This window comes from Channa argus, chromosome 2, assembly GCF_033026475.1.
Source record: "Channa argus isolate prfri chromosome 2, Channa argus male v1.0, whole genome shotgun sequence".
Classification (NCBI taxonomy): Eukaryota; Metazoa; Chordata; class Actinopteri; order Anabantiformes; family Channidae; genus Channa; species Channa argus.
In genome coordinates, this window is record NC_090198.1 from 29,450,733 (window position 1) to 29,478,695 (window position 27,963).

The 27,963-nt window shown below is 41.3% G+C and overlaps 4 protein-coding genes across 9 annotated transcripts in view; 3 read left to right on the forward strand and 1 right to left on the reverse strand.

The window, feature by feature from the left end:
• Positions 1–107: 107 nt before the first annotated feature.
• prc1b (protein regulator of cytokinesis 1b) lies at positions 108–9,694 on the forward strand. Of its 4 annotated transcripts, XM_067490734.1 has the most exons (15): positions 108–626; positions 877–1,009; positions 2,004–2,126; positions 2,420–2,653; positions 3,282–3,452; positions 3,660–3,809; positions 3,908–4,055; positions 4,147–4,283; positions 4,767–4,862; positions 5,386–5,532; positions 5,623–5,736; positions 6,498–6,611; positions 7,103–7,282; positions 7,389–7,423; positions 9,168–9,694. In XM_067490734.1, exons 1-15 carry the CDS (start codon positions 616–618, stop codon positions 9,214–9,216), a joined length of 1,842 nt encoding a protein of 613 aa, XP_067346835.1. In that variant the 5' UTR covers positions 108–615; the 3' UTR covers positions 9,217–9,694. The 4 variants fall into 4 exon arrangements, with proteins under 4 accessions (XP_067346835.1, XP_067346841.1, XP_067346851.1 ...); XM_067490740.1 differs by lacking the exon at positions 7,389–7,423; XM_067490750.1 differs by lacking the exon at positions 7,389–7,423 and having other exon boundaries at positions 7,103–7,205.
• Positions 9,695–11,537: 1,843 nt separating this feature from the next.
• ptpmt1 (protein tyrosine phosphatase mitochondrial 1) lies at positions 11,538–15,290 on the forward strand. The gene is made up of 4 exons (XM_067490900.1): positions 11,538–11,823; positions 12,186–12,266; positions 13,567–13,758; positions 14,749–15,290. The coding sequence occupies exons 1-4, from the start codon at positions 11,677–11,679 to the stop codon at positions 14,875–14,877; spliced, it is 549 nt and encodes a 182-aa protein (XP_067347001.1). The 5' UTR covers positions 11,538–11,676; the 3' UTR covers positions 14,878–15,290.
• Positions 15,291–16,043: 753 nt separating this feature from the next.
• Positions 16,044–19,534, forward strand: ndufs3 (NADH:ubiquinone oxidoreductase core subunit S3). The gene is made up of 7 exons (XM_067490888.1): positions 16,044–16,179; positions 16,652–16,717; positions 17,049–17,146; positions 17,518–17,667; positions 17,809–17,934; positions 18,421–18,540; positions 19,248–19,534. The coding sequence occupies exons 1-7, from the start codon at positions 16,125–16,127 to the stop codon at positions 19,416–19,418; spliced, it is 786 nt and encodes a 261-aa protein (XP_067346989.1). The 5' UTR covers positions 16,044–16,124; the 3' UTR covers positions 19,419–19,534.
• A 558-nt stretch (positions 19,535–20,092) lies between these two features.
• Positions 20,093–27,963, reverse strand: part of c1qtnf4 (C1q and TNF related 4) — a 31,298-nt gene continuing 23,427 nt past the window's right edge. For all 3 annotated transcript variants that reach the window (XM_067490857.1, XM_067490876.1, XM_067490867.1), the window contains exons 2-3: positions 26,911–27,272; positions 20,093–25,874 (exon numbers count right to left, since the gene is read on the reverse strand). In XM_067490857.1, the coding sequence (XP_067346958.1) occupies positions 25,095–25,874; positions 26,911–27,270 (1,140 nt within the window). In that variant the 5' untranslated portion in view covers positions 27,271–27,272 and the 3' untranslated portion in view covers positions 20,093–25,094. The remainder of the gene's footprint in view (positions 25,875–26,910; positions 27,273–27,963) is intronic.

The window sequence follows — 27,963 nt, forward strand, 5'->3', positions numbered from 1 at the left end:
GAACTTTTATTCAAGTACTTTATTAAACTAATAGTTGTACATGTTATGTTACTTTACTTTACCTCTGATAATAATAATATAATCCAATACAGTGGCTCTGCCATGAATTCTACTCTTACAATGTGAGAATTTGTCAGTTGGATTAGGGGATGCTGAGTGTCTCGCTCAGCACCTTTACTTGAGTTTGTGTACGTCTGTCTCCTCTCTTTTTTTTTTTTATAACACATTAACAGGTTTCATCTGCTTCATATTTTCTCCAAGTCTAAATATAACAACAGCATCACTGTTGTATCAAGTGTCAGAATGCTGCTGCTTAACCACGCCCACCTCGAATGGGGTACGTTTGTTTTAGTCGATGTTTGTTTTGACGGTGGGCGGTCCATGTCATGAGAAACCACGGAAGCCACCGGCGGTTGGCGTTGGTGTTACACATCGCGCGCTCCCATAGAAGGGAGCCAATCCGGGACGAGAGCTCTGCCGGTCGCGTATTTTGAACTGTACCAACGGACTGTAGTGAGGCAGAGAGGCGACGCTCCTGAACGCTCGGGGTTTTTGACAAGTTTTGGTTACTGTAAACCGATCACCGCTAATCGCAAAGGAATCTGGAATTTAACGATGAGAAAGAGGTAGGATCAAAATGTGTTTTTTAGCACATCCAGAATTTGGAACATAACGTTGGATAAACGAACGGTACTAACGTCAGCTGCAAGTCAACGGGTGTTAGCTAACGTTAGCGAGCTCTGCTAGATGAGTGACTCTCTTTCGGAGACGTTATTTTATGTTTAAACACTTACAACTTTTCAATAATTTGCTGCCGTGGAAAGTCGTCACGATGTAACGTTAACGCTGGCTTCCACCTGTTGCATGTCCCTGTAGCGAGGTGCTCGCGGCTGAGGCCGTGTCGTGCCTGAATAAAGCGCTGTGCCATCTGAAAGACATTTGGGAGGAGATCGGTATCCCAGAGGACCAGAGACTGCAGAGAACTAATGTAGTCAAGAACCACATCAGGGTAGGATATCTCACGAAACAAACGCACCCTTTTTTTTAACACAAGAAAGGCAACTTCACTTTGGTTTCACCCCCGTTTAACCCCACACGAGGTCAGGTGTCACAATAACCCATCGAAGTTAAGGACATTTTGAATTGTAGTGTCAGATTTGGAGGAACACAAAATGGCACTTTACATGTGTTTTATACCTGAACTGTCATGTCAGGTCTGGACTAGTCATCTCTAACATGTGTGGTCTCTTTTGTCCTTTGTGTTATTCTCAGTTCAGTGAATATTCCATAATCTGTGGGAGATCATCACTTGGCCTGTGGACAGGTTTCAGCAGAGGTTTTAACTTTACACATAGTTGGGTCAGTGTGAATCTGAGCCAGGCGAAGATGAAATGGATGGATGGGTGGGGAATTGTCACAAACACAGTGATTTTGAGTGAAACTAGGCCACTTCAAACTTTTAGAATCCCCACTGTCATGAGTGTGAGACATATGTTGACAAGTTGTTAGTTGCACCTATTTATATTAACTGACCAGTTCTTTTTTTTTTTTAAAGACTTATATTAATATTTGAGAGTCCAAAATGGTTATCAGGCTATTTGACGTAGGTAGGTAACTGTTTACAATAACCTACACCAGCAGATAGAAGAAAAATTTAGGAGCAGATTCAATAAAACAAGAATAAAACCTTTTCATAAAAGTGGTGTTGACGTTACACTGTTACACACGTTATCCACTGATGTGCTTTCTTACACACAGCAACCACCTGGGGCTCAAAGGACAGTTTACTCTCAACCACAGTGCCCAGATGCTGTACCAGTACAACAGGAGGGATGGAAGTTCTTATTTTTAAATGAATGCACATCTCTTTAGTTTTCACCACATTAATGTGTAAAAAGAAACATTTGCGCCTCTCAAATAATCCTAAACTACAGGACCGTGATCAGTACTGCTCTGTCTATATAACAACATATGTTGATTAGATTCACTGTGTTTTCCACTAGAACCTATTAGACATGATGATCAAAGAAGAGGAATCTCTGAAAAAGAGGCTCTTAAACAGCATCCAAACATGCAAGACGGAAATGGAGAAGCTCTGTCTGGAGCTTCAGCTGCCTGTGTTTGAGGTAACTATCTTTTCAGTTCTTCCTACTGAGACCCAACTTCTACCTACCTGAATACTACTTTCCCTCTTTGGCACAGTGTTTGTATTTACTGTGTTTTATTTATAGGGAGGTCGTTTACTTTTCCGGCAGATATTTCAGTTCTTCCATTTGGGCTTATTCACAACATTTACCTGCTTACTCACTAATGTTCCTTTGGCCTCTGAAACTCTTTGCACCAAAAATTGGCAGCATGTCAGTCATTAGCTTGAGAAACCTTATGTAAATTGAGTGTTTTATTTTGACTGTATGTCGAGGAGGAGGATGGTATCAGCATGCTCCAGCAAGAGAAGAACATCCGCACGCAGGTGGATGCTCTGACGAAGGAGAAGACTCAGAGGATGCAGCAGCTGAAGGCTCTGCTGGATCAGGACCAAGACCTGTGTGACATCCTGTGCTCCCTGCCATATGGCATCGCTCCAAACTCTGTCCCCTCAATGGAACAGCTGGAGAACTTCCGTCAGCACATCTCCAACCAGAAGGCGGAGAAGGTGAGAGAGCTACACCTTCAGTAATCAGTTAATGTCTGCACGAATTGAAAAGCAACATTTGTCTTGAGTTTTATGTTCTGCTGTAGGTGGTTGTTGATTTGTAGCAAAGACCAGATCAGAAATCACAGTAATCTATGTTTCACAGTGTAGCTGTCAGATTAAAGCCTGATTCAACATGTTCATGTTTTGGCTTTTGAAGGCGGATTACGTTGCTCCACTCAGCTGAGAAAAATCCCTTTGTATAAACCCTCTTCAAAAGCCAAGAACATCAAAATGCCCTCGTTAAAAATGAAAGATTTGTTTTTTAATAGTTCCTACAAAGTTAATTTCATTGAAATATAGTTTTAGTCATCTGACAAGTGACATTTTAATTAAGTGTTGTCACATTCTCATTGTCAGTGTTTTTTTGTTTTTTTTGTGGGTTTTGCCAGAAGACAATTAAATATTAATGTTAAAGCAACCATGCTTTTTGCCTCACTGCTGTCACACATGCCATCTTCTGCTAAATGTAACTTTGAGGTTATTTCAACAATTACAGTTCAAGCTTTGCAGTGTTGTTATGTTTTATTATTTTGTTTCCTGATTTAAATCTTAATAATTAGACGTTTTACTGCCATTATGTTTTTAGGAAAAGCGTTATGTTGAGTTCACAGGCCTGAAAAAACAGATTGTCCTGCACATGGAGGAGCTAGACCACATCCCTGAAACCAGTTTTGAGAAGGACGTTATCTGTGAAGATGAGGAGTCTTTTTGCCTTTCCCGAGAAAATATTACATCGCTTAAACTGCTTCTTTGTCAGGTGAGATGGCTTTTCATTGGTATAATATTTATTTTAAAGGGGGGACGTGAAAGATAATGTCAAAGCAGTTTGACTTGGACATTTCTGCTCTCACATGCAGCTCTTTTGGGTAGCGTCTAGTGACATTGAGGGTTGCGTTGCATGTGGGAAAGCAGCTATAGTCACGGTCAATGCTGCTGAGAGGTTAACTGATGCCAATTTCTGCAGCTGGAGGAGCGAAAGGCAGAGAACGTGGCCATGTGTGAGAGTTACAGAGAAAAGATACAGCAGCTGTGGGACCGACTACAGGTTCCTCAGGAGGAGAGGGAGGCCTTCAGTGAACACATGGTCACATCCAGGAAGAGGAACTTGGAAGCGGTGAGGAGACTTTTCCTTTCCCTTAGCATGACCGTCAAGTGTGGTAGATGTTCAGTTACTCTACAATTTACAATTTCTTTTCAATTTCGGTTCTTTAGTTACAAGCAGAAGTTCAGCGTCTGGAGGAACTCAAACTGCTAAACATCCGAAATGTCACAGATGCCATCCGCTCTGAGATCGCTGTCTTTTGGGAAAAGTGTTTCTTCAGCGCTGAGCAGCAGCAGGCTTTCACTCCATATTTTAGCGGTAGGTTCACTTGTTGTTGTAGTTGCACTAGATTAAAAACCACTAAGGTTTGTGAAAGTAGTGAGACTCAATCTGTAATTGACTCTTTTAGAGGATTTTACTGAAGAGCTGTTGAGTCTGCACGATGCAGAGATCCAGCGGCTGAAGCAGCATTATGAGGAGCACAAAGAGCTTTTTGATGGGGTTCACCAATGGGAGGAAAGCTGGAGACTCTTCCAGGACCTGGAGGTAAGAAAGTTACAACAAGAGAAGGACATTTAAACTGGAGCAAAGCAAAATGATCCTGTCCTGCACCTGCAGCTGTAGAACTGGGTCCAAACCAGAGTTAGATTTTACAAATAATTTTCAAATACGTTTTGAATTTGCATTTGTTATAGAGCAGTTGGTTTGAGAAACATGAATTTCCGCATGGTTGCAATTAAAACAGTTGGCGCTACTGTAGACTGGTACCGGGTTCCAGCCAGTATTAGGTTATGGCAGATGTATTTGTACCATTTTGTTTTTGAAGTGAAACGTTAAAGAATTTGCCATTTTGGTAGTTTTGTTATTGAAAGCATTTTTTGCAAAAATTATTAAACATCGGACATTTTCATTTAAAAATGTGTTTTTTGTTGTTGTTTTTTTTTTTTTTTCAGTTTGATTAAAAAGAAAAAAAAATATGTGTGTATTAATCTTGTTACTGCATGTTGGAAATCTCTTGTTTCGGCACAGAAAAAAGCTACAGATCCGGCCAGATTCACTAACAGAGGAGGGAATCTTCTCAAAGAGGAGAAGCAGAGGTCTGAGCTCCATAAAAACCTGCCCAAGGTAAAACACAAATGCAGCTTCACTTTTAATTATATCTCCCAACAATTCTTAAAGGACGCGGTCACCGATTTTGAACTTGCATGTAATTCCAGTTTGTACCAGTATGGACATGTACATAAATGTCATTACTTCCCGTTGACTTCCTTAAATCAAAGTATCTCTCTACTTCTAGCTGAAAATTTCCTCCAGTCGAAATCACTTGGACGAAGCTTCAGTTAGGATTATGTCATCTTGTTGCTCAAACCGTGGAGTTTGTAATCATGGTCAACCTGCTTTTCTGAAGCTCTCCCAGATGACATCATCCGAACTCCCAATGATGAAAAATTCCTTTTTTCAGCTAGAAGCAGAGAAATAATTTAATATAGTAAATTCAGAGGGAAGTTTAAAAGCATTAATGTACATTTACATCGTAAACTAAAGCCATAGAAAGCAAGTTTAAAATTGGTGAAGTCGCCCTTTAAACATTTTATTGTAACCTAACGTGTTTGTGTTTCTTTTTCTTTTTTTCCTTTCTTTTTTTAAGGTTGAAAAGAAATTAAAAGCCCAGATTGACGCATGGGAAAGTGAGCAGGGTCGGGAGTTTCTGGTGAATGGCCAGAAGTTTCTACAGTATGTGGAGGAGCAGTGGGAGCTGCACCGAATAGAGAAAGAAAAGGAGAAACTAGAAAGGGTAACAAAGTTGCCTTGTTCAGTTAAAGTCTAAGTGCATGTGTTTGCTGAGACGTGAGTATTGAAGCTCTACTTTACATCCTCTGAACAGCACCTGAAGAAGAACAAACAGACTGAGGAGGACATGCTTTACGGAACAGCAGTGAGAACCCCGACCAAACGCAGATTCCTCGGTGCTAATACTCCAAATAGATCGCGGAAAATGGTAAACACAGATTGTGGCTTCCTTTTTTTTATACTTGGGATAAAACTCCTTTGTCCGCTGGACATTTGGACATTTTAGATGTGCAGCTTCACACAATCTTAACAATTTCTTTGAAACCTGTGAGCCTCTCAGTTCTGTTGGTGCAAATCACTGCAAGAGCTTCTTTTTGTTTTTTAATCACTTAAATGATCCTTGTCGAAGACACAAGATTTAAAGGAACAAAAAACACCCATGACTTAATCCAGTAAACTTTTCATGGAGAATAATTCCAAAAACCTTTTCTGCTGGTGTGCTTCAACTCAGTGGTTCTACTATTGTGGAAGCACTAAGTCGCCTAACACACCCAACAGCATCACTCAGTCATTTAGGAATAAACTCTTAATGGGTTTGTTTTTTTTCCTGCTCAAAACAGTAGCTGTTCTTTTCTATGTAGGGCATAAAAAGGAAACAGAAAACTATCTCACTTAACTATGTTGCTGCTTTGTCCCTCACATGTATGTCTTTGTCCAGAAGCTAAATGTAAAATTTCATACAGTGCATCCAGAATTCTGAGGAAAATACTGAATTTGATCCATTTTGAAACGAGGCTGTAACATAACAATATGTGCTGTGAAGACTTTGTGGATGCACTTTATGAGCTTGATTTAGTTTGGTAATGATTTAATGAGTGTTGCAAAAGACACCAGGGGTCTGATCGTTATCAGGTTTGTGCACACAAATGAATAAGATCACTAACCCACTCTTTCTGTCTCTGCCATCAGTTTAACGCGACTTCCAACATTTCCAGTGCCACCTCTAACAGCACCATGCGCTCGGTTTATGGTGGAACTGTCTGTCGCTCGCCTGTACCACGGCTGCCTCTTTCAGCAAACAAGGTTGGTTTACTTTCAAAATGAAAGATTAGCAAGTTTTACTCGCATCAAAGCAAAGACGGTTTAATCGCAGACAGAAAAACACCAGCACACACAGTTCAAACAGCAGGTTTCGTAGAGACAATTGTGCGTGAAACAGACGACGTCGCTCCTAGGAACCTTTAGATTATCTCACCTTGTAGGTTACATCATAAAGTTTGTTGTTATGGTCCACCGGCTTTTCCAGAGCTCCTCCAGATGACATCATTTAAACTCCTAATTCTTAAAAACCCCTTCGAGTGATGTCATCTGGAGAAGTTTTTCAGCTAGAAGCAGAAAAATATTTTGATATCGCGAAATCAGAGGGTCGTTTAAAAGCGTTAGGGTACATTTACACACTGAACTAAACCTGTGGAAAGTTGCTGCCTCTTTAGTTATGAAACTTATTACTGCATTGTTGTGTTAGAGTCTGTCCTGCTGGTCTCATTTATTTGCTACTTATTGTTGTTCTCCAGGTTCCGGCAGCAAGAACCCCAGGTAACAGTAAACCCCCCCACCCACGACTACAGAGCGGCAACAAAGAGAATGTGGCTCAGCTGAAGGGGACCCCTTTGAGCGGTGCGTTGCTGACCCCCGCTAACCAACAGCGTAACTTCAGCATAGCCTCTGTTGCCAGCACATATTCAGAGTTTGTGGTAATTTACACTTTTGTCTCTAATTTTTTTGCTCTGCATTTGCATATAATAACACACACTTTGTTGCTGATGATCAGAATCCTAATGATGTAAATTTATATTTTAGAGAGACTTGGTCAACACTGAATCTGTTCAGTCAAGGTGTGTTTGGAACTATTTGTATGATGCTCCCTAATCCCTGTCAGCTTCATTTCTTGCATTTAATTTAAAAAAAAAATCAACTAACTCACTGTGTCAGCCTGCTCTGCTCTGACACAACAATGTTTAGGATCTTAACATGTGTTTGTGCTGCATTTTTCACTGTTGCTTCAGCCACAAGCTTTTGTTTTCCTAAAGTAACTGCAACCAAAAATAGTTTTAACCAGCATAGACAGCAGGGCCTGTGACAGAAAGGACCAGAGATTCGTAATTAAACCTCCTTTTGTGTCTAACGGCGGCCGCTGTGGATCATCCTTGGGCCTAGTTTTTGATGTGTCCCCCCCACTGTGTTAGTCAGACCGCTGTAGGTGGCTCTGCAGCTGCTTCCGTTTGTTGATGTCGGTGTCAATAGTGAGACAGATCACTCATGGGCTTGTTCAGCTTTGCAAATCAGTCGACAAAAAGAGACCACAGTGTTAACAACGGCGTTGCTATTTGTTATCCATCACTATTCTAAGTAGCTACAATTTGTATATCTGTGGTCCCATATCTCTCGCTTTCTCTTTGTCTCCCATAAGTGCAGAATGTGCTGCTCTGCATGTCCGTCGGCTGTTCTCTCTGTGGTGCGAGTGCTGCTTGTTGAACCAGTCAAAGACCTGACAGACCTCTGACCTGAGCAGAGGCAGCAGGTCGTCTTTGTCGGCACTAGTTCTTTGACATTGGCTTGGTGTGTCACAGCCTTAAGACAGTGGTTCGGAGCTGTAATTCTTTGAACCCATAGCCATTGTTGAATTGCTATTTGATGCCAGGTCTTATAAGGATTTTAACAATAGTTCTACAGTCTTGTATTTTAATGGTAATCTTATCAGTAATTAATATTAAAAGGGGGAAAAAAACAATTAAGAACCAAATTCACATTGTGTTTTTGTATTTTGACCTACTTGTGTAGGAGTTGTCTTTGGCTTGGACCTGCAGTAGAGGGGGGGTGGAGAGAGTGTAAAGTTGACAAAAAAAGATCAACGGCTTTCGGCTCATCCTCTGTACCGGCACCAAGGTTGGCCTTGGTGGCTGGGCGGGGCCACACCTGGTGGGGTGGGATTCAACCTCCCTGCCTTCTGCGTCCTAACCCACTGAGCCATCAGGCCCCCTCTAAAGTTGATGTCACCATATGTTTAATATGGTGATGTGTGGGTCATGTTGTGAGGCTGTGTATTGGTTGTGTTTCACAGTACGGCTGTGCTTCTGCCATAGTAAGTCGATAGGAGTGTTACCTTAACTTTTACCCCATCGCCAACAAATTTAAAGCATTTAACCAATTTTAAGCCAAACCAAACATAATTCAGATGGCAGCTCCTGTCCACAGCATGACATAAATTCACATTTTCTATTGGTTTAGGAAGAGTTTTGGAGGAAATCTTGACTTGAATGTGGGGACACGTTAAGTTGCATACGTCTTTGGTGGCTTTGTACATGTAAGAATCCTTAAGTAAAATTATACTACACCTTTGATGGAGGCTTAATGCTAATAACTTACTGATATTTTAGTCTATAAGCAAAAGGTACATTTCTGCAGGGAATCTAGTAGATAAAAGTCTGAAAAAGTTTAAATCTATTTGTGTGATTGTCATCTCACTAACAGTCTTTGTGGTGTGTCCGTTCACAATGGCATAAAAAGTGAATGTCAGCTTGCTTCTTAATGTTGTGGCTTCCTTGTTCACACTTACCAGCTGCTGTTCTGTTTCCACAGCGAGACCTGTCCAAGGCCTCTAACACCAAGATCCAGCACGGCGTCCTGAACTCTACCACCACCAAGCTTTGACCTTTCTGCTCTGTTGGTGGCTCTGTTAGCTACAATATCGTAGGTCTTCCAATGAAGTTATGATCTCAAAAGATGGATTACTGATTTTTGCCATTAGCTTTTATATGTAAATGAAGGTAATAATATATTAAGTGTTGATCGGTGATACACAGGGAACTGGAAATCTGTCTGTCACTTTGAGGAATCATATTTCTGTATCATATGTTAAACTAACACTACAGTGGCTTTCTGATTTTTTTTATTTTTATTTTGCCAGTTACCCAAATGTAAGAAATGTCTGTATCTTGTTCTGAACAAAAAGGCATTAGCTTACTGAAGTTAAGTAATCTGGAGATACAGGCCAAATGTATTACAATTTCTTTTGCACTTTTAGATACAAAATATATTGTACAACACTTTGTAGTTTTACAAACACTCACTGTTTATTCTACAGTAAATCCGTTTTTATACATGTATGTATTTGTGTACATATTTCTTTAATTGCTGTTATCTGTATAGAAACAAACAGCGTTTGCTTAAACAAGCTGTAAAGCAGAAACCGTTTGAAATTAAGTAAATTACGTATCATGTACACGACCAGGGCTAATTTGGAGACAATTGTCCAAATAGATACACATTTGTTTGTGTGCTACACAAAATATCCAAATTTATATATTCTCATTCGAAGTATAGCTTGTGATTTTTTTTTTTTAAAAAACAACATAATTAGCCAACCTAGTTTATCCTAATAACTGTACATACTACGCAGGTGGAAACGCTGTACACTAGTTTGTTGTTCTCCCTTCTCCAGACACTGAATGTTGAATTTTATCAGTAGAGAATGAATCTGATTTGTCTGTTGATACATCCATGTACAGCGCTTTATCAAAATATGTGGCTTCCTGGACTTCGCGTGTGCGTGTGTGTGCGTGTGTGTGCGTGTGTGTGTGTGTGTGTGTGTGTCCTACCTGCCTCCACACCGTTGCTCTGGTACACACTCTTGTGCTGCAGGCAGGTGGTGTTTTGTATATTATATATGTATTTTGACCACCTTAACAGTTGCACATAATCCAGTATTTTGAATTACATTGCAACTGAGTATTTCTCTAAAATACACCAATAGGCCACATTAACACTGGTGTCGTGGACAAATAGGGTCAGTATGGGTCAGTATGGGTCAGACAGCTTCACAGCAAAATGTGACTGTGTGCAAAGGTGGTAGAAGTACACAAACTCAATATTCAAGTAAAAGTGCAAGAATTGGTCAAATCGTACCACTTCAAATCTTTTACTTAACGAAAAGTACTAAGCATATTATCTACATCTTACCTAAAGTATATTAGTCCCCCCCCCCCCCACACACACACACACACACACACACACACACTTTATGTGCTGACAGGTGGATAACAGATACTGATACACTGATTTTTGCTCCTAATTTTTATATCCCAACAACCAGGTGGTGTGATTCTTCATAATAAATTACATTGCTTTTGGTTTATATTTTGAAAGTATGTTTCTGCTTACTTTTATTTGTAAATGAAACAGACTGTTTTCACACTTTTGCACTGGTACTTAAATAAAATATACATACTTGCATTACCATATTGGGAAAGTAAGCCTGTTTGCAATAGTTAAATTGTCCAATATACCCTACAATTATCAAATTTGTTGTTTGGGTTTGATCAGTATGTAATTTAGCCCATTTATTTAAGTACTGTACTAATTTGAAGTTAACATTTGCTTGTGTGTTTTACTACACTACAGTTTAAAAGGAAATGTTTTTCATAGCAATACAGTTATTTGGCACTGAGTAGTTACTTTCAATTATAACATTTTGATTTACTACAGGGCATTAACCACCTGCCAGTACATTAACTGCTTCAAATCATCAGTTGTGTTTGCCTTCAGATTTCTGCAGAGGCTTTTTTTTTTATAAAGGCACATGTGGATCAAATGTGATCTTGCCCAGAAAAATCCCTTTCTTAATGTAGTACCTATACTTTTGTACTTAAAGTAAATTTAAAAGCATGTACTTAGTATGTCATCTTTAGTAAAGAATTTGCAATGGTTACTATGTTGGAGTAATTTCATACACAAGATGACTTTATAGTATTTATCAATTTGCCACTCTGTTAGAAAAGTGCTTAATAAATAAAATTGCACTTGTTCTATTACTGTTTTGCCATTTCTTTCCTTGTAACATGAAAAATCAGCACACAAGTCTCGTTCCCTAGTTTAAACTGACCAGTACCCCGCTGCAATATGGCGGCGATGCAAATTGACTCCACCCGGAAGTCGCATGTATATGTGGCGGACAGCAAACCGGAGGAGGAACCTAAATACATCGATGGAGAAACACATGCTGGTCGGCAGACAGTTGATCCACAACACCACAGCACAGCGGTGATGGACAGTTAAATCTCCCTGTAGCCTCGTTCTTAACAGCTCAGTCATGTCCGGAGCGTTAGCGCGGCTGCTCTTCTACCCGACGTTAGCTTACAATGTTGCCCTGGAGAAGGTGTCGTCTAGACGGTGGTTTGACCGGGTGGACGAGACAGTGATCCTGGGCGCTCTGCCGTTCAGATCCATGACAAAACAGGTCAGACCGTCCCACACACCAGCCTGAGAACGTGTGCTCTTAGGCACAGATTTAATTTTTCCATTTCCATGTCCATTTAAACAGCTGATTAATTAGCACCACCTTTAATGGAAACCAATCATTTAGTAAATGCTATTTCGTAAGCTGTTTGTAGATTAAGAAGCTATTTAAATTAATTTCTTTAATTGCAAACGAAAAGACGGTACAATGCAATGAAGTGCTCAGAATTCATGGTATTGTTCCCGAAACTCAACTCTAGCACAAGAAAGCTCGTAAACATCTTGCGTTTTTCTCAGTATGGGCTAAGTTGCTACGGGCTGATCCGCCCTTGGAACTGATGGTTGTTGTTTCCTGTGTTACAGTTGGTGGAAACAGAAGATGTCCGAGGTGTTATCACCATGAACGAGACGTATGAGACCAAATACTTCTGTAACTCAACTGAGGTGAGTTCATCTTTAGTGGACCACTACACAGTGCAGAAAGGGTTAATTTATTGTGAAGTTAATGACGTGTTTTGTTGTCCTGTGCGTGTTTGCTCCTCATTCAGCTGTGTGTTTGTGTCAGGTGATGCAGGTCAAATGAACAACTCCCATTGGTTAATTGCTGATCGAACGGTCAATTAATCAATTAGTTCTTTGAAAGTGATTGAGCAACTGTTTTCAGTAGTTTTAAAAGGAAAACAGCCAAATATCTTTTTAGTTCCAGCTTATTGAATGTCTAAATTATTTGTTTTTAGTTGGTCAAAACTCTAAATTATAACATGCATACACCACAAATGAACTCGATTCTCCGCCACTGGGACCTGAGACCTATTACCTTGATTTCTAACAGAGTAAAAGAACTAGGGTTGGTGGAACACTTTGACTTAATCAATTACGAAAATAAATTGATTTACTATTTTATCGATGCGTCACAAGCATGTTTCTAAATTAACGGTGTCCCGTTTACACGGAGACAGTTAAAAAAAAAAAAAGAGAGAAAGAAAAGTTCACCTGCGACACAAAGATTTGGGGTCTGGGACAATAAAGACAACGAGTGCACAGTCTTCGCCTTTAGTTGTTTAAGGTTAACTAGAGCACAAAAAAATTAATATTTTTATAGGAATTCTTCAAGACACCACAGAAGATCAGTGAATAAGAAAATAAACTTGTGGAGCAGCTTCCTCTCTCCGACTATGAGCGAGGACGGAGCTCAGCCGACTGTAAAGTCAAAGTTACTCCTTAACTCGACCGAACAGGAGTTTGTCATAAACGTACCGAATCATTTCAGCTCCCCGTCGACCGTCACGTGTTCGCCGCAACACGCTAGTCGGTTAATCGCTAGCTACTACGAGCACGTTAGCTTATGTGCACGTATAGCTGGAAGTTAGAAAAAGCTTTATGCTAATCTGTTCAACTCAACTTTGTGTCATGCTTTAACAGTGTAGGTGAATTTAGTCTTTTGCACAACAAACTATGGTTGTGATGACGCGTCGTAGAATAAAAACCCATAACGTAAAATACCATATTTACATACACACGTACTTGGTCAGGGAAGTTTGTTTAAAAAGAAGGTGATTGAATAAAATATTGAATGTTAATGATTTTTATTCTTAGTAAATTAATTGTTATAATAAGTGAACAAAAAAAGAACTTGATTGGGGGGGAATCGATGGATTAATCGACAAAAAAAAGAATCGTTAGGTGCAGCCCTAAAAAGAAACAAGGCTGGGTTCATCAATAATAACTTTGATGCCCGTTGCAGGAATGGCGAGCTGCAGGGGTGGAGCAGCTCAGGCTGAGCACCGTGGACCTTACTGGCGTCCCCAGTCTGGAGAACCTGCACCGAGGTGTGGAATTTGCCCTGCACCACCGGGAGCAGGGAACCAGCGTGTACGTCCACTGCAAAGCCGGACGCTCCCGCAGTGCCACGCTGGCTGCTGCCTACCTCATTCGGGTCAGTATAGTACTGTGGGGAGGTCACAGGAATCTTGGAAGACCCCCTCTCAATATAACTAAATCAGACCTGGGACTCAAAACTAACTGTGAGCTTTTCAGGAGATCAGAATGAAAAGTAGTATTTGTAACAAACATTGCACAACAAGTATTGTTAGCTCATAATTAGATGTGAGCTAAGGGTTGAACAGTGAAAACACACAAACAAAGCCCAGTTTTAAGGTTGGACAGTTGAGGCTGAGCAGGTGTTTTAGGCTATTTTTTCAGATTTTTATTTTTTCTATTTTTTAAAGTTTATGGCTGTTTCAATAAACAGTTATTAGTTTGAGTTAGATTCAACTACTTACTGAAAAAAGGAAAATACTACTAAAAATACTTTTAAAGTACTACACTAGCACGATAAATAAGCAAGCACAGTAAAAGCCTAGTGTGCTCTCTAGTTAGAATTAGGTAAAATTAAAAAGTTAGAGCAGCTTATGTTTAGTAATTGAGCGAATGAAATACAGCATTTTGTTTAATGTGCTTTAATGTGTGTGAGTTTTACTGTGGGAGCAGCTCTAGAACCCTGTGAAAGAAAGTATTGATAGAAACACCTAAATGAAGTTGGAATTCAACTGTTTTCTGTTTTAAAGTTTTGGTTTCATGATTGTACATTCAGACAGTTGTTACACTCTGTGACAACTTACACATTTATTGCTCACATCTTTAAATCACATTTAAATTCACAAATGACTTCAAGGTAGGTCCAAGAAAAATAACAAACAAAACATAACTAATCGTGTTACCCTATGCTTACCTGAACAAATCAACTGTGACCCTATGGATTTTAAACCCTCTGATGAACACACACACACACACACACAAACACACAAAGACTTCCACGGTAAACAGTGCACACAAAAAAAACCCATCACATTGTCATTACTACTATGGTCGTAAGACAGTGATCGATGTGCATGTTGGTTTTAACATTGTGCATTTCTGCTGACAGCTACACTGCTGGACTCCAGAGGAAGCTTGTCAGAAGCTGGCCTCTGTTCGACCCCACATCCTGGTGCGTTCGGCTCAGCTGGAGGTGCTGAGGACATACTACCAGGATGTGTGTGGACAGTCCAGCTGAGCGCGCAGGTCGGCGGGTCGGACATCACTTTGTACCCACAGCAGCTGGAAGATGGACTGGTCTTGTTTAAAGCCACGATGACTCAAAACACAGCCGTTGTCGGATCATCATGTCGTCATATCCTAATGTACACCCACTGAAAACTGCAAATAAATGTCACGAATGTTTCCCAGCTAATGTTTTTAAAATGTAAATTTCCAGAATTGTAGTGGCACTGTGATATTTTGTGATATTCATAACATTCGTGTACAGAAATGACCTTTTTTACTATTAGTTGTGTAAAAACTTGCTGATCTGGTGTCTGTTTTGATCACTACTTAGCCTCCTTATGTCGTTTCTTCTGAATTCTACAAGAAAAACATTTTTAAAAAATAGTTTGTCTGTGATAATAATAAAAAAAAAACTACACTTTATTGAATTGTTGAGTGCCTGTATAAGGGAGTTTGCGTACCTCACTTTCTAACAGAACAAAAGTCCGAGGAAGATCGGTGACATAGGTTACAGAAAGCAGATGACAAGGAAAAGACCTGATGATGGTCAGATAAATAAGAACGGTGGCTGAGTTGGTGAACTGAAGTAGGTAAAATGTGAACTGATCTTCATCTAAGTCACAATTGTAGACAAAATAAGTTTCAGTTAATAACACAATCTTCATGTCTATTCAACACAACCATTGAACATGTGGTCTGGTGGAAAAACTAAGTGAAGCTTTAGATTTAACAGTTGAACCTCAATTGGTAACAATAAGTGAGTGAGTTAAAATTTAGTTCATAATAAATAAAATCATTCATTCTTTCAGAAAATATTTTCTAGTATAAGGTCCTATCCATTCATCCATCCATTCATTTATGACAACGAAAGGCTCATTTTGTGAACACATTAAAACGGAGGATTTAAAAAAAAAAATAGAATTTCAGAAACCAAGTTTTTAAAGTTGTTTTCTTCTTGATTCTGTGCAGAAATTGCTCATAGTCTTTCTGCAGGTCTGTACTTCGATTACTATTAGTAATTTGCTCCTTTTCTTTTGTAAAACTTTCTGCCACAACCACTGTTTAAAAGAAAAATCAATTTTTATTGGAATTCCAAATTCCCCCCCCCAAAAAAAAAACAAACAACAAAAAACTACAGGAGCCGCGGTAGCTGCCGCCGGGTTGAACCCCAGAAAGGCTACTTCTCCTCCGGGACACGAGGTGGCGCCGCACCGCTAACAGTCTCCACACGAACAAAACCGAGCACGGAGAATAAACATGGCGGCGTCGTTGGTCCGGTTTGTCCGCGGAGGACTTGGAAGAGGTTTTAACGGTAAGATGGCTAGAAATTAATTTGTGTTTATAAGGAATGTTTGCTGCAATAATTAAATTTTAAGACTGTGATTATTGACACGATGGTAAAAATACTAAGCGTCCAATTTCTCACGTTTGACCTTCGAGTTAGCTAATGCTAACAGCAGCCACAGTGACAGGGTGGACACTTTGATGCTGAGTTGATTTAGGAAACGGTGGCGTCTTTAGCGGGTGTAACATAAAGTCTTTGCTAACTTATTGCATTTTATAGCAAAATAGAAAGTGATTATAAAAAAACGAAGATTAAGTTTGGCTGCAGACATGGTGAATAAAAATGTTTCAGTAAAAGCAAACGGGGATGAAGTCGGTGAGATTTGGTGCAACACTCGTAACAGCACATTACAAATGGGGAGATAAAACCCCCCCAGTGTTGTGATTTGTTGCTTTCGTCACCATTGGGTTTTAGATTTACCTCCTGTGTTTTCTCTCAGTTGCAAGGAGTTCATGTCTCCTCCAGCAGCAGACCAGACTGCAGAGCTCCACCACTGAGACCAGAGGTGAGTACAGGCTGACTGATGCTGTCTAAGTCACAGAAGCTCCAGCTTGTGCCGCTCATATATTACCAAGTGTTGAAAATGCCCCATGGGTCTGAAAATGTCAAGGTTTATGTTACTTTTTAAAAATGTTTGTCTGGACGTTACATCAAAGTTGTAGATGACAGCCTGCTTTATCTGTTTTTGATATTTAATGTTTCCAGACGACTGTTAAACAGCACTTGTATGGCAGAATTCAATAAACACCCTGTAATGCATATGCAAAAACATAGCAAAGACGTTTTGTTTTTTTAACCTAATGTATTTCTGTGAAAACTCTCTGTCCTTTATGCAGCCACTGTCAGGCCCAAGGATGCTGTCACTCACAACCAGCTGGCAGCGTTTGGGGAGTATGTGGCTGAGATCATGCCCAAATATATTCAGCAGGTGCAGGTCAGTTCATGTGTCAACTCAGGTTACTTCATATGACAACACAATTTGACCTCATGAATAAGTTGAAAATGAAATGAAAACAGGCAGATGGAGCACTGATGTCGGTCCTACACTTAGCATTTAATGTTTAATCCATCAAAGGTGTGTTGACAACAGCATTGCTAAGTTACCCAACATATGTTCTTTTTTGTTTGCTGATGTCCGTAATATCAGCGAGAGGCAGCACAGTCTAAACAGAAAATTTAAATGAAAGATTTGAAAATGAATTCGCTGGAGCTTAAAGAATCTGGATATTTTCCCTACTTGGAAGAAGGTCCAACATAGAGCGAGCTGTCAGAGCTGTCAGAGCTTAAAAATGTTTGTTTGTGTAGTTGACGTGTTACAATGAGCTGGAGGTGATGATCCATCCTGATGGAGTGATCCCGGTGCTGACATTCCTAAAGGACCACACCAACGCCCAGTTCAAGAACATGGTCGACTTGACTGCTGTCGACATCCCAACACGTCAGAACCGCTTCGAGGTAGCTGTCAGACCACACACACATGGTTTGCTCTACTACTCATATTGTAGTTCATCCTAAAAGTCTTTAGTCTTTGGTGCTCAGTGCTAAGGAACTTTCTGAATGTTTTTCCAGTCATAATGTTCTTCTGCTGGTTTGCAGATCGTTTACAACCTGCTTTCGCTGCGCTACAACTCTCGTATTCGTGTGAAGACGTACACTGATGAGTTAACAACCGTGGAGTCTGCGGTGTCCGTCCACGAGGCTGCCAACTGGTACGAGAGGGAGGTGAGTCACAATCTGCTGGTCTGGTCTGAAAGGTTTAACACAGAGAACACTTAAGAAAAAGGGACCAATTATTCTGAAAGGTAACGTTTTCCCAAAGTTTAGGAGCAAAGACCACAAGTGCTCAGCCCCCCTTCATTTAAAGCCAGGCACTGACTAACCAACCTCAGAGACCGGAGGTTTGAGAACGGACACAAACATAAGATCTACTAAAGAGATTTTTGATGATGTGTAGACTTTGTCAGTGTGGTAATACTATGATATTGTTTCTTTGAGGATTTGTGTATATTTGGCTAGTTGAAGGGTTTTATCAGTCTTTAGTCAGGACCTCTGCTTTATGCTCCGTTTAGATCAGTTTAGTTTTTATTAAAAAAATTATAATGAGATTCAAATGTCATCTTGAAAAGTCATAAGGAAAATAACTCTTTAATGTCCTGTATTTAACACTCACTGGACTCCAAATGAAAGTGCACGTGTCTGTTTCTACAGGTTTGGGACATGTATGGTGTGTTTTTTGCGAACCACCCCGACCTGAGGCGAATTCTGACAGACTATGGCTTCGAGGGTCACCCATTCCGGAAGGACTTTCCACTGTCGGGATATGTGGAGGTGAGCTCTGCCACAAACCTGTTGGGTTAAGAACTCCACAGAACTTTTCCAGCAATGTGTGATTCATGTAGTTGTTCCAAATAAAAAAAAAAAAAAAAAAAAAAAAAAAAAAAAAAAAAAGACATGGTATTGACAGGAAGTTGCTGCGACAGACATGATGGAAGCTTCATATCCCAAACTTTTCTCAAACCTGTGATTTTAATTTATTTATATTCATTTTTCTATACTTGACAGTCTTACTCAGCCCTGACATTGTATCTGCAGACTTTAATTGTTTTGTACCAGACTTTGGTTGATATGTGGTTGGTAGATGGTTACAATTGTAGATATAGAAGCTGCCTTTTGCTTGGTTTGTATTGTGCATTAAATCCCTCCACCTGTGGCAGCAGTTGCTGCACCAAAGATAAGGTTATGTTGACTGGGCACAATGATCATTTCTGGAATGTTGTTCACCCATCACACTTACACCCACACAACGATAGGGGGGCTGCTATGCCGCTGGCCAGCACTCATTTGGAGCTTCGGTGTCTTGCTCAAGGACACTGCGACATGTGACCGGAGAAGTCGGGGATCGAAACCACCAACTGTGGGATTGGTGGACAACCGCTCTACCTCCTGCGCAATGCTGCAACTTTTTCGCAGTAGCAAAATGAGCCATAGACATTTTACAATAAGCTTTAAAGAAATATGTTGGTTTGCCTCTGCAGGTGCGTTATGATGATGAGGTGAAGCGTGTGGTGGCTGAGCCCGTGGAACTGTCGCAGGAGTTCAGGAAGTTCGATCTTAACACGCCCTGGGAGGTGTTCCCCTCGTACCGAGACCCCAAAGAAGCTGCACCCAAACTGGATGCTGGCGACAAGGCCCCTGAGAATAAGTGACCCCCCCTCTGCTTAGTCTCCACATCTTCACCATGTTCTGTCCGTGTCACTGTGGGACTTCAACCCACCTCCAATATTTATGTAAATACAAATATTAATAAAACATCTTTAAAATATTTTTTGTGGAACTGCGGTTTTAATTCAACTGTTTTTATTTACTCAAACACCTAAAACACATTTAAACATGCGCTGATGTAGCTGAGTCCCCTGTCACATATTTAACAAGATGCTCAGCGACTGTAAATGATTAAAATCCTATCAAATGTTAAAATGCAGGTTGGCTAAAACTACTTCCTTCTTAGTTATTCTGCTGGAGTTAACGTATGTGATGTGTTTCTGATCTTTGTCAGCAGATGTTAATAGGAGGATGCATTTTTTGTCCTTCAGCTCAGTGAAACGTTTTACTTTTATGGTATATTTCAGTCCAGTCGCAGTTTGTCGTGAAACATGTTTTGCTCATTTCCGTGTTGGTTTTCCTCGATTTCTATTATCTTAATTATTAAGCAATTACTGTAGCTCACTAATTTTGGATCCCAAGATTCTTATAGACGTGTGCGTTCACATTAAAAAAGTAGAATTCCAGTGACTGTGGCAGGTTGGTACCTGTACACACCTACACACATGCTGAAGTCACCCAGCAGGTGGAGCTGCAGCACAGAATGAAACTCTGCAGATCCTGTTTCATTTGTCAGTTTATTATTTCTAACCTGAGTTCACATCAACAGTCCAGGCTGAACATCATTTTTTTTTTTTTTTTTTGTGCGTGTGTCAAACATTTGTCATTAAAGCATTCGGTTTACATGTAGGAAATACTCAAAACGTTTCAAAAGGTCAACAAGAGCCGGAGAAACAAGACACAGGTCACTTTTAGTTATGGTTTTACTTTTTTTTCCCCACAATTTGACCAGTGTCTGCACGACAGTCTAATACACAATGACCAATCTTCCATCCGGGGTATGAAAGAGAGGAGCACAGACCAGAAACATCCAACATATTGTCACTTACTGCACAGGTAATTCACTTATCAATACAAACACAGTTAACAGGCATCAAATAAGGCCTGTGAAGCTGCTCAGCAGTCAGGACCGAGTATCTTCTCTTTTTTTTTTTTTTAAATTCAGTGTTAATTCATGCATCACACAAGAGCTTCTGACTGTGTCATATGCTCACGTCTCTTCACGCAACGTGAATTCAGTGCAGCAGCTTTCACTTTTTTTCCTTTTCTTAACCAGGTGTCACCTTCACAGACCGATCAGGGTTTTACTGAACCGGGTCGTGTTCGTATCAAAGAGAAGCTGAGGCAATCGAGGGTTCACCCCTGTGCTCACCGGGTGAGGCTGAAATGGAAAAAGCAGCAGGGGGTGAGACTGTGACAGAAACAAATTATTATGTGAAAGAGGTAAAATAAAAAAAAGAGAAACAGCAGTTTTTAGACTAGACAGTGTGCTTTCAGATCATTTTTTAAGTTTTATACTAAAAATATGCAGTAGTCTGTGGAACCATCTAAACCATAAAACCCCCCGAAACCACATTATGTAGAAACTTAAAACAGTGTTTTGATGGTCTTGTTCCTGTTTCATCACATTAAATTGCACATTAAAATGCAAAAACATTTGGATCAGAGAAGAAATGAAAAAAAAATCATTTCATCTCTTCACATCTTGTTTAACAGCACCAATGTATCACAAGCCACAACTCGTGTCTTTTTTCTTCACAAGTTTGTTCTGGACTCGTCTGCAATTGGATCACAGCAACAGCATGAGCATCTCAACAAGTTCGCCCTCCAAATCTGTGTGTCTCTTTATCATGTGCAGCTTGTACTTGTAGCAGTTTATTCATCTACAATAAGTACAGCTAATAAGTAGACTAGGTTTAATATGCAAGACAAGCCACATTTTCCAAGTCGGGGCAAATTCACTGAGCTCTATAATCTTTTCCATTTCCAATGAGCTACACAACTGACAGCAAAGGATGCAAAGTGTGGCGTCATGCATCATTCCCAACATTACCAAGACTTTGAAGACAAACACAGAATCCCTGCTTGTAATACAGAATGAACATCATGCACAACTACACACGTGAATAAGAGTAAAAACGTCCAGTTGTCATTGCAGTGGCTTCTTCTAAATCTCAGTAGTATTAATAGTAAATAATCACTAGATTCAGATTAATGTTCTGCAGATCTTGTCGTTGCTTGAGAAAGACAGTTTGTGAGTGTGTGCGCACGCGCGTGTGCGGGCAGCGCGCCCTAACCATTCACTGTAACGCGCTTTTACGCACAGTGACACGCCAGGTGACGTACAGAGGTCACCTGACGCCGGTGTGCCGGGTCGGCACGTGCTGGTGTTGGATTAACGGCGTTCATCGAGTCCAGAACAGCGTCGGGAGGTGAAATGGCGACTGTCAGACACAGGAGTTGTAGGAGACCAAGCTGGCGACGGGGGTAGGTGCCGTTTAGGGCTGATGTGTGTCAGCTGTACCGAGTTAAGGTTGTTTGCGTTGCTGGGTCATGTGATCATTACCGATCTTTTAGCCTGTGGTTTAAAAGGTTTCCAGCAGCTGCAGGGTCGTTACGGAAGACCGAAAAGAGCCACGGTTTAACTAGAAATCATCAGAGGAAATCTATGTCAAAAATATATATTTCTTCTAATTTGTACATGTATCCACCTTGTGAACCCTCAGTGCTCTGCTCCTGAACCCCAAGTTTGGACCCAGCAGTTTATTTAGGGCCTGTTAGTGACCTTCATGCGGTGTCAGAGATCCGTGAGCAGTTAAACCACACAGCAGTTTTCTCCTCTCACGCTGCTTAGATGTTAATAATTCTTAGAGACACAGAGTTTTCATCCCTTTCTCTGTGGTTTCTCATGACCCCATTGGGTTTATTTCGCAGCAGCTTGGAGGATCACTCATCACTCAGGTGGTGAGCACCGGATGAAACCCCATAAACATAAATGCTTCTAGTTTAGTTTTGTTCTCTACCTGCTCCCGGCAAAGTGTCCATGGTCAAACATTAGGACAGTATCTCTGCTGACGTGTTGCATGTCCTAAATGGACAAGACCAACTTTTGCTGGCCAGTATAAATGTCACAGGCTGAAAAAATGACTTCAGTCTGACCTGTTCCTTAACAAAAATCCGTGTGGTGCTAGGTGAGATCTGAATCCAGAGAATATATTATACTGCTTGTGACTGGCTTTGCTTCTGGGATGTGCTGATATGATTGACTGTGTATCATTTTCTTTTGAATGGTGCTGCCTTGAGATGCGACATGAATTTCAGTGTGAACTGAATGTTTTTTGCTGCCAGGATTTACAGAGCTCTGTGTTTTTGTGGTGCTAATGAAGGGGATGGGGACTGAACCAAGACAGTACAGTTCTGGACTGTAAATCCAAAACACTGAGCTAAAAGAGGCCAAAAGGCTCCACATAGCAGAGGAGCTAATGCATCCTCACAAACACACAGTCATCCGATCTATTGTTAACTTTGAATGATTATTAAAGGTTTAAACTCGCCCCTGTGCTGCGACGTGCACTCGATCAGTATGAAAATGACAGAAGAGGTCAATCTTCGTGAAGAACCAGCGGAATCTGCAGCTCTCCTCCACTTTAAGAAGCTTCATAGTAACTTTTAGCTCACAGTTTAGGGTCTGGTCCACAGCTTTACCCGCTGCATCGTTTTCAGCTGCAACAGGAAGACGCCGCGCAGAACGCAAAATTAGACGCTAACTTGTGAATATGGGCTGAGACTTTGATCCGTAAACTGGACGTAAACGCCGCTTGAAAGGTTCGGTCATGTGTGTGGAAATGCTGGATGTGGAAATGTGATACACGGCTGAAGTAAATCGGTCTGCTTATGGTAAATTGGTGTTTAGACTGAATCAGAACTGCTCGTAAATTCACAACTTGTTGAGTGCAATTAAAAAATGTAAATGTTCAATCAGAGTGAAGTATCACTCTCCAGCGGAGAAGGTGATTTCATGAACTGCATCATACTTCTCCCGGCGGCGTGAAATTAAACAGACATGCATATTAAGGCGACCCAGGGAAGCAATTCAGCCCCCCTCCCATGGTCGCCATCTGAAAAAGTGAATTAAATGCTGCTAGAATTAGAAATCAAATTATGGTCCAGATCCCTGCAGGCCTGGAGGTGCCATGTGGTTAACAGTTGGATGGAAATGCAGTCTGCGCTTTTCAAAGTCCGATTTGTCCTTTTGTCCTCTGTTCCTGCTGTGGCAAAGGACCAGAAAGGGCAACACTCCAAAACCAAGGGAGGGGACTCATTTTAACACGGAACACATTGCTCATTCCATTTCATATTTACACATGCCTCTAAAGACGATTGAGGGACTTTTTTCTGTTTTACATACAGGCAGAAAACACACAGTCCTTGACAAGGAGAACAAGTTCACCCAAAATGTATAATTCCGTGATTATCTCCTCAGCTTTGTGTCAGTTAAATCCCCCTCATGGTGTGTGGAGCCAATGAGCATGTCCTACAGCTCAAATAAGAACATAAAACGTGCAGAAATTGAATCTGCTTTCATCACGCAGCAGGTGCAGTTCAGGGATCGGGATCTAGTTTCTTTTTCGTCTGCCGGTTCTGTGGTTGAACATTACAGTTTCACTTTGATCAGTAAGATGCTACAGAAGACTACTCTCAATAGTGCAGGTTATTTTAAACTCTTTGCACAGGCCTGAAGCTGCTCATGATGTTTTTAAAATTATGGATCAGTAAGCAGACTATTATAGTTGTCGGTTATTTATTTATTCAGATTGATTAGTTTGTAAAAGCCCAGATATAGTGAGAAATGCTCGTCACTGTTCATCAAGAGTTGGCTGTAGTGCAGTTGGTAGAGCAGTCATTAAAAAAGCCACAGGGTCAGGGGGTCAACTCCCGGTGCTCCTGGCTATATGTCAAAGTGTCCCTGGGCAAAACCCTGAAGCTCGGAAAGTTGTCCTTAGTGTCTGCTAAATGACTAATGGAGAAGTTGCTCATTTGAGTCAAACCATTTAAATCAACGAGTTTATTCTTATTTAAGAGAATTAAAAGCTTTTTTTTAAAAACATTTTATTTAGTGTGTTTGAGATTAATCCATGAGAATTTGTTTTGGATGCAAAATCCCAATTGGTAAAATGGCTGCTAACTATATCCAAGTAAATAAAAATAAAAATAAAAGTGAAATTTAGTGGGTTGAGGTATGAAGTCACATGAAATGGAAATACTCAAGCAAAGCACCAGTAACTCAAATTCAGGTCCTGAACTTGAGTAAATGTACTTACTGCTGTGAAGTGTAAATATCAGGGTTTTAGCGTTGTGATGGTTGCACTGACTACATGGGTTTATCTGACACAGAGCTGAGCAGTTAAGGACTGGATTTCCATTAGAGTGAAATATTAACTTAGAGCTCACACAATTGTCGTAGAAAGGTTTCCACATTTGTGTGAGCTGAAGGGATCAGCTGGAAATGGAAAACGTTTTCATTTAAGCTCTGGACTTGGTCCAAGGTCCCTGTGACCTTGGAGAAGAATTCATATGTAGGTGAAGCATCAAAGACTACTACAAACAAAATTCATTAGCATTATTCACTACTAGAAACTGCAGCATCCTCTGTGGACTCCGATGCTTCATCTTGCATGAACTCCTCCCACAGTGTTCAGCCCTTAGCCCGTGTTCTGCAGCTACAGCTTCTTGTCTGCATGTGACTGGCTGGTGCTGGTGGTGGGGAAGTCTGGGTAGACCAGGAAGCCGGTGAACGTGATGTACTTGGCGTGGTTGCTGTAGGCCCCGAATCCATCCCTCTGATGGGAGTAGAGCCAGACTGTGTCTCCTGGTTTCAGCGACAGCATCAAGCTCTGACTCTGAAGGGCTTTCTCTCCCTGGCTGTCGTCGTAGATCATCGCCTGCACTTCCAGGCGGTTCTTCATCAGCTTGACGGACAGGGTCTTCTGCGGCAGCTTGCCCACATTGAAGGAAAAGTAGTACGCGCCAGGAATGCGGCAAGTGAACACCCCCTCCGTCACGTTGAAGTCTTCCCCGATGTTGACAAATGCCGTGTCGAAGCTAACCGGCTGGTGCTGCGGCATCCCTACTTGGTTGACTCCCAATATGCTCTGGGTGCGCCCCACTGAGAAGGCAGATCTCTGGTCATCCTCCCCATCGTCTTCTCCCTCTTCTTCCTCACCATGCTGCACCTTGTCCTCCATTGTGTCTCCTGTCTTGGTGTGTTCTATGGCCTGGTTGCTGGAGGGGATGTCCTGCTGGGGGGGCTGGGAGTTATAGTCAGGATGGTGTTGGTGGTGGTGGGTCTGGTAACCGTAGGTGTCCGGGTAGACCAGGTACCCATTGAAGGTGGTGTAGTGTCCGGTGTTGCTGTACAGCGCGTAGCGGGGGTCACCATGGAGACGAAGCCAGACGGTGTCGCCAAACTCCAGCTGCAGCATGACGCTCTGGCTCTGAACCTGCGGATCGAAGCAGACGTGATCATCAAGGCACTGACAGCAAACCTAAGCTGATCATCTACGTCACCTATCTCATTCGGGAATTTGCTGTGCAATCTGGGCTTTCATTCCCAGTCCCAACCCAAACCCACCTTCTGTGAGTAAGAAGAGTAAGAAGGCTGAAGGGTTCTGACATGATAAAAAGGACTGTGAACATTTAGTTTGGGGGGGGGGGGAGGGGAACCATCCTGAAGATTTCAGGCTGGAAGATCTCTTTAACTCACTGAGGCAGTTATTGGCCAGTGTGTTATTTAATGGAGAAAAGTGTGTGATTGCTCACATCAACACTAGATTTGTCCCGAAACAGCTCAAAACCAGGCATTTTTCCAGCTCTGCCTCCCTGCAGAGGTTAAGGTGGTATCAAGCACAGTATTGGAGAAGTTTAATGAGTACAAGTACACAAAGGCAAGATTGGGCCGATGTCCAATACTGTTATCATCACAGTTCTCCTATTGCCTCTTTGTTGTTGGTTTACTGAGAGTTGACAATTTAATTTTGAGCTTAATACACAGTGTTGACCTTAAAACTCACTGCACTGATGTCTGTTAAGCGTTTGGCGACTCTCCAGGTTTGTGTTTTGCTTTTTATCACGAACAATTTGAAACAAAAACACTGTTGGGCTCTGATATAAATATGGATGACCTACGCTCAGTGGTGTCCCTGAATGCCTCACCCAACGTGACAGACAAAATTCTCTCTTCCACGACAGGAACCTGTGACCTGGAATATCCCAATAATTAGAACCTGCGGTGTGAAGTTAGTTGGTCCTGCTTTGCTCTTCCCCTGTATTTTACAAAGCAGGATGAGACATACCCTGTCCTCCCTCACCTCCCAAGTACATGGAATTTGATAAAGGGATAGTGGAACTTGCCTCCACAGTGGGTAGAGGACCATGAAAACAAAAGCAGAAACCAGGACAAAACCTTTAGTCCCACTCACTAGTGCTCTGATTCATGAAACACCCAAACTTTTGCTGGTAAAATAAGGTGTGAGTTACCTTCCTCTCTTCTCCAGCGTTCTCCTCATACACTATGGCCTGCACCTCATTTCTGTTCTTCATCAGCATCACCGAGAGGTCTTTGTGTGGAAACTTTCCCACTGTGAAAGAGAAGTAGTAGGCCCCGGGGATACGACAGCGAAACAAACCCGCCTTGGGGTCAAAATCCCCACCGATGTTGACATAAACGGCGTCAAAGGTCACCGTCATCTTCGGTCCACCTTCCATGCTGTTGGTGCGCGCAACAGAAAAAGCTGAACGTAGCTCCACGTCGTCCAGCAGACTGGCAAAGGCCTGCGCCCTGCCGGCTTGGCTCAGGCACAGCAGGCCAATCAGCACGCTCGCAGGTAGCAGCATCATATCTGCAGAAAGATTTTAATACGAGAGGGGGTTATTACATATGAGCATCTCCTAGACGTGTTAGCTAAGAAGGTGAATCATCAGATAGAAATAGTTCAGCTGCAACAAGACTGTGTTTTGTGTGTAGTGAAGTTTGTCTTTTAAGCTGGTAAAGCTCAGAACAAGGAGTGAATCTGAAACTTCACAAATGTACAGTAGTTGTATTTTGTTGTTTTCTCTCATCTCATGTATTTTTTTGTGTGTGTTTGTGTCGTTTGAAGATGTTGCAGGTGCTTGAGAACTGAGTGTGTTCAGTTTGTGTCTTGAGTGCATCATTTATAATATCTGTAACTGCTTTTTTTCCACTCATTCATTTCCAGAACACAGAATCTCATCAGTCTGATCACATCATCTCACACTTCGCTGGTCAGCTCGGTGTATTTGTAGACAAAACCACAGCACTGTTTTATGCAGATTAATGCTCATTCTTGGTTTCTACAGCCGTGGAAAAATGATTCTCTTTATTTGGGACCTTGTTTTTGAAATATCAACATGATTTCTATTTACTTTCGACAGGCTGACCATCAGGAATCCGGAGACAGGGACGGGATGCTGGAATGTAACGAAGGACGCTGCAGTTACGTGGTATGTCCCAATAGATCATAATGAAGCTTCATAACCTTATTTTTTATTAAATAAAACACGCCAATGTTT

Coding starts and splice junctions, on each gene's coding strand:
- prc1b (XM_067490734.1), top strand. Junction 2,127..2,419: donor TTCAGCTGCCTGTGTTTGAG/GTAACTATCTTT, acceptor CTGTATGTCGAG/GAGGAGGATGGTATCAGCAT. Junction 5,737..6,497: donor CAAATAGATCGCGGAAAATG/GTAAACACAGAT, acceptor CTCTGCCATCAG/TTTAACGCGACTTCCAACAT.
- ndufs3 (XM_067490888.1), top strand. CDS start 16,125: ATGGCGGCGTCGTTGGTCCGGTTTGTCCGCGGAGGACTTGGAAGAGGT. Junction 17,935..18,420: donor CCAACTGGTACGAGAGGGAG/GTGAGTCACAAT, acceptor CTGTTTCTACAG/GTTTGGGACATGTATGGTGT. Junction 18,541..19,247: donor CACTGTCGGGATATGTGGAG/GTGAGCTCTGCC, acceptor TTGCCTCTGCAG/GTGCGTTATGATGATGAGGT.
- ptpmt1 (XM_067490900.1), top strand. CDS start 11,677: ATGTCCGGAGCGTTAGCGCGGCTGCTCTTCTACCCGACGTTAGCTTAC. Junction 12,267..13,566: donor ACTTCTGTAACTCAACTGAG/GTGAGTTCATCT, acceptor TGCCCGTTGCAG/GAATGGCGAGCTGCAGGGGT. Junction 13,759..14,748: donor CTGCTGCCTACCTCATTCGG/GTCAGTATAGTA, acceptor TTCTGCTGACAG/CTACACTGCTGGACTCCAGA.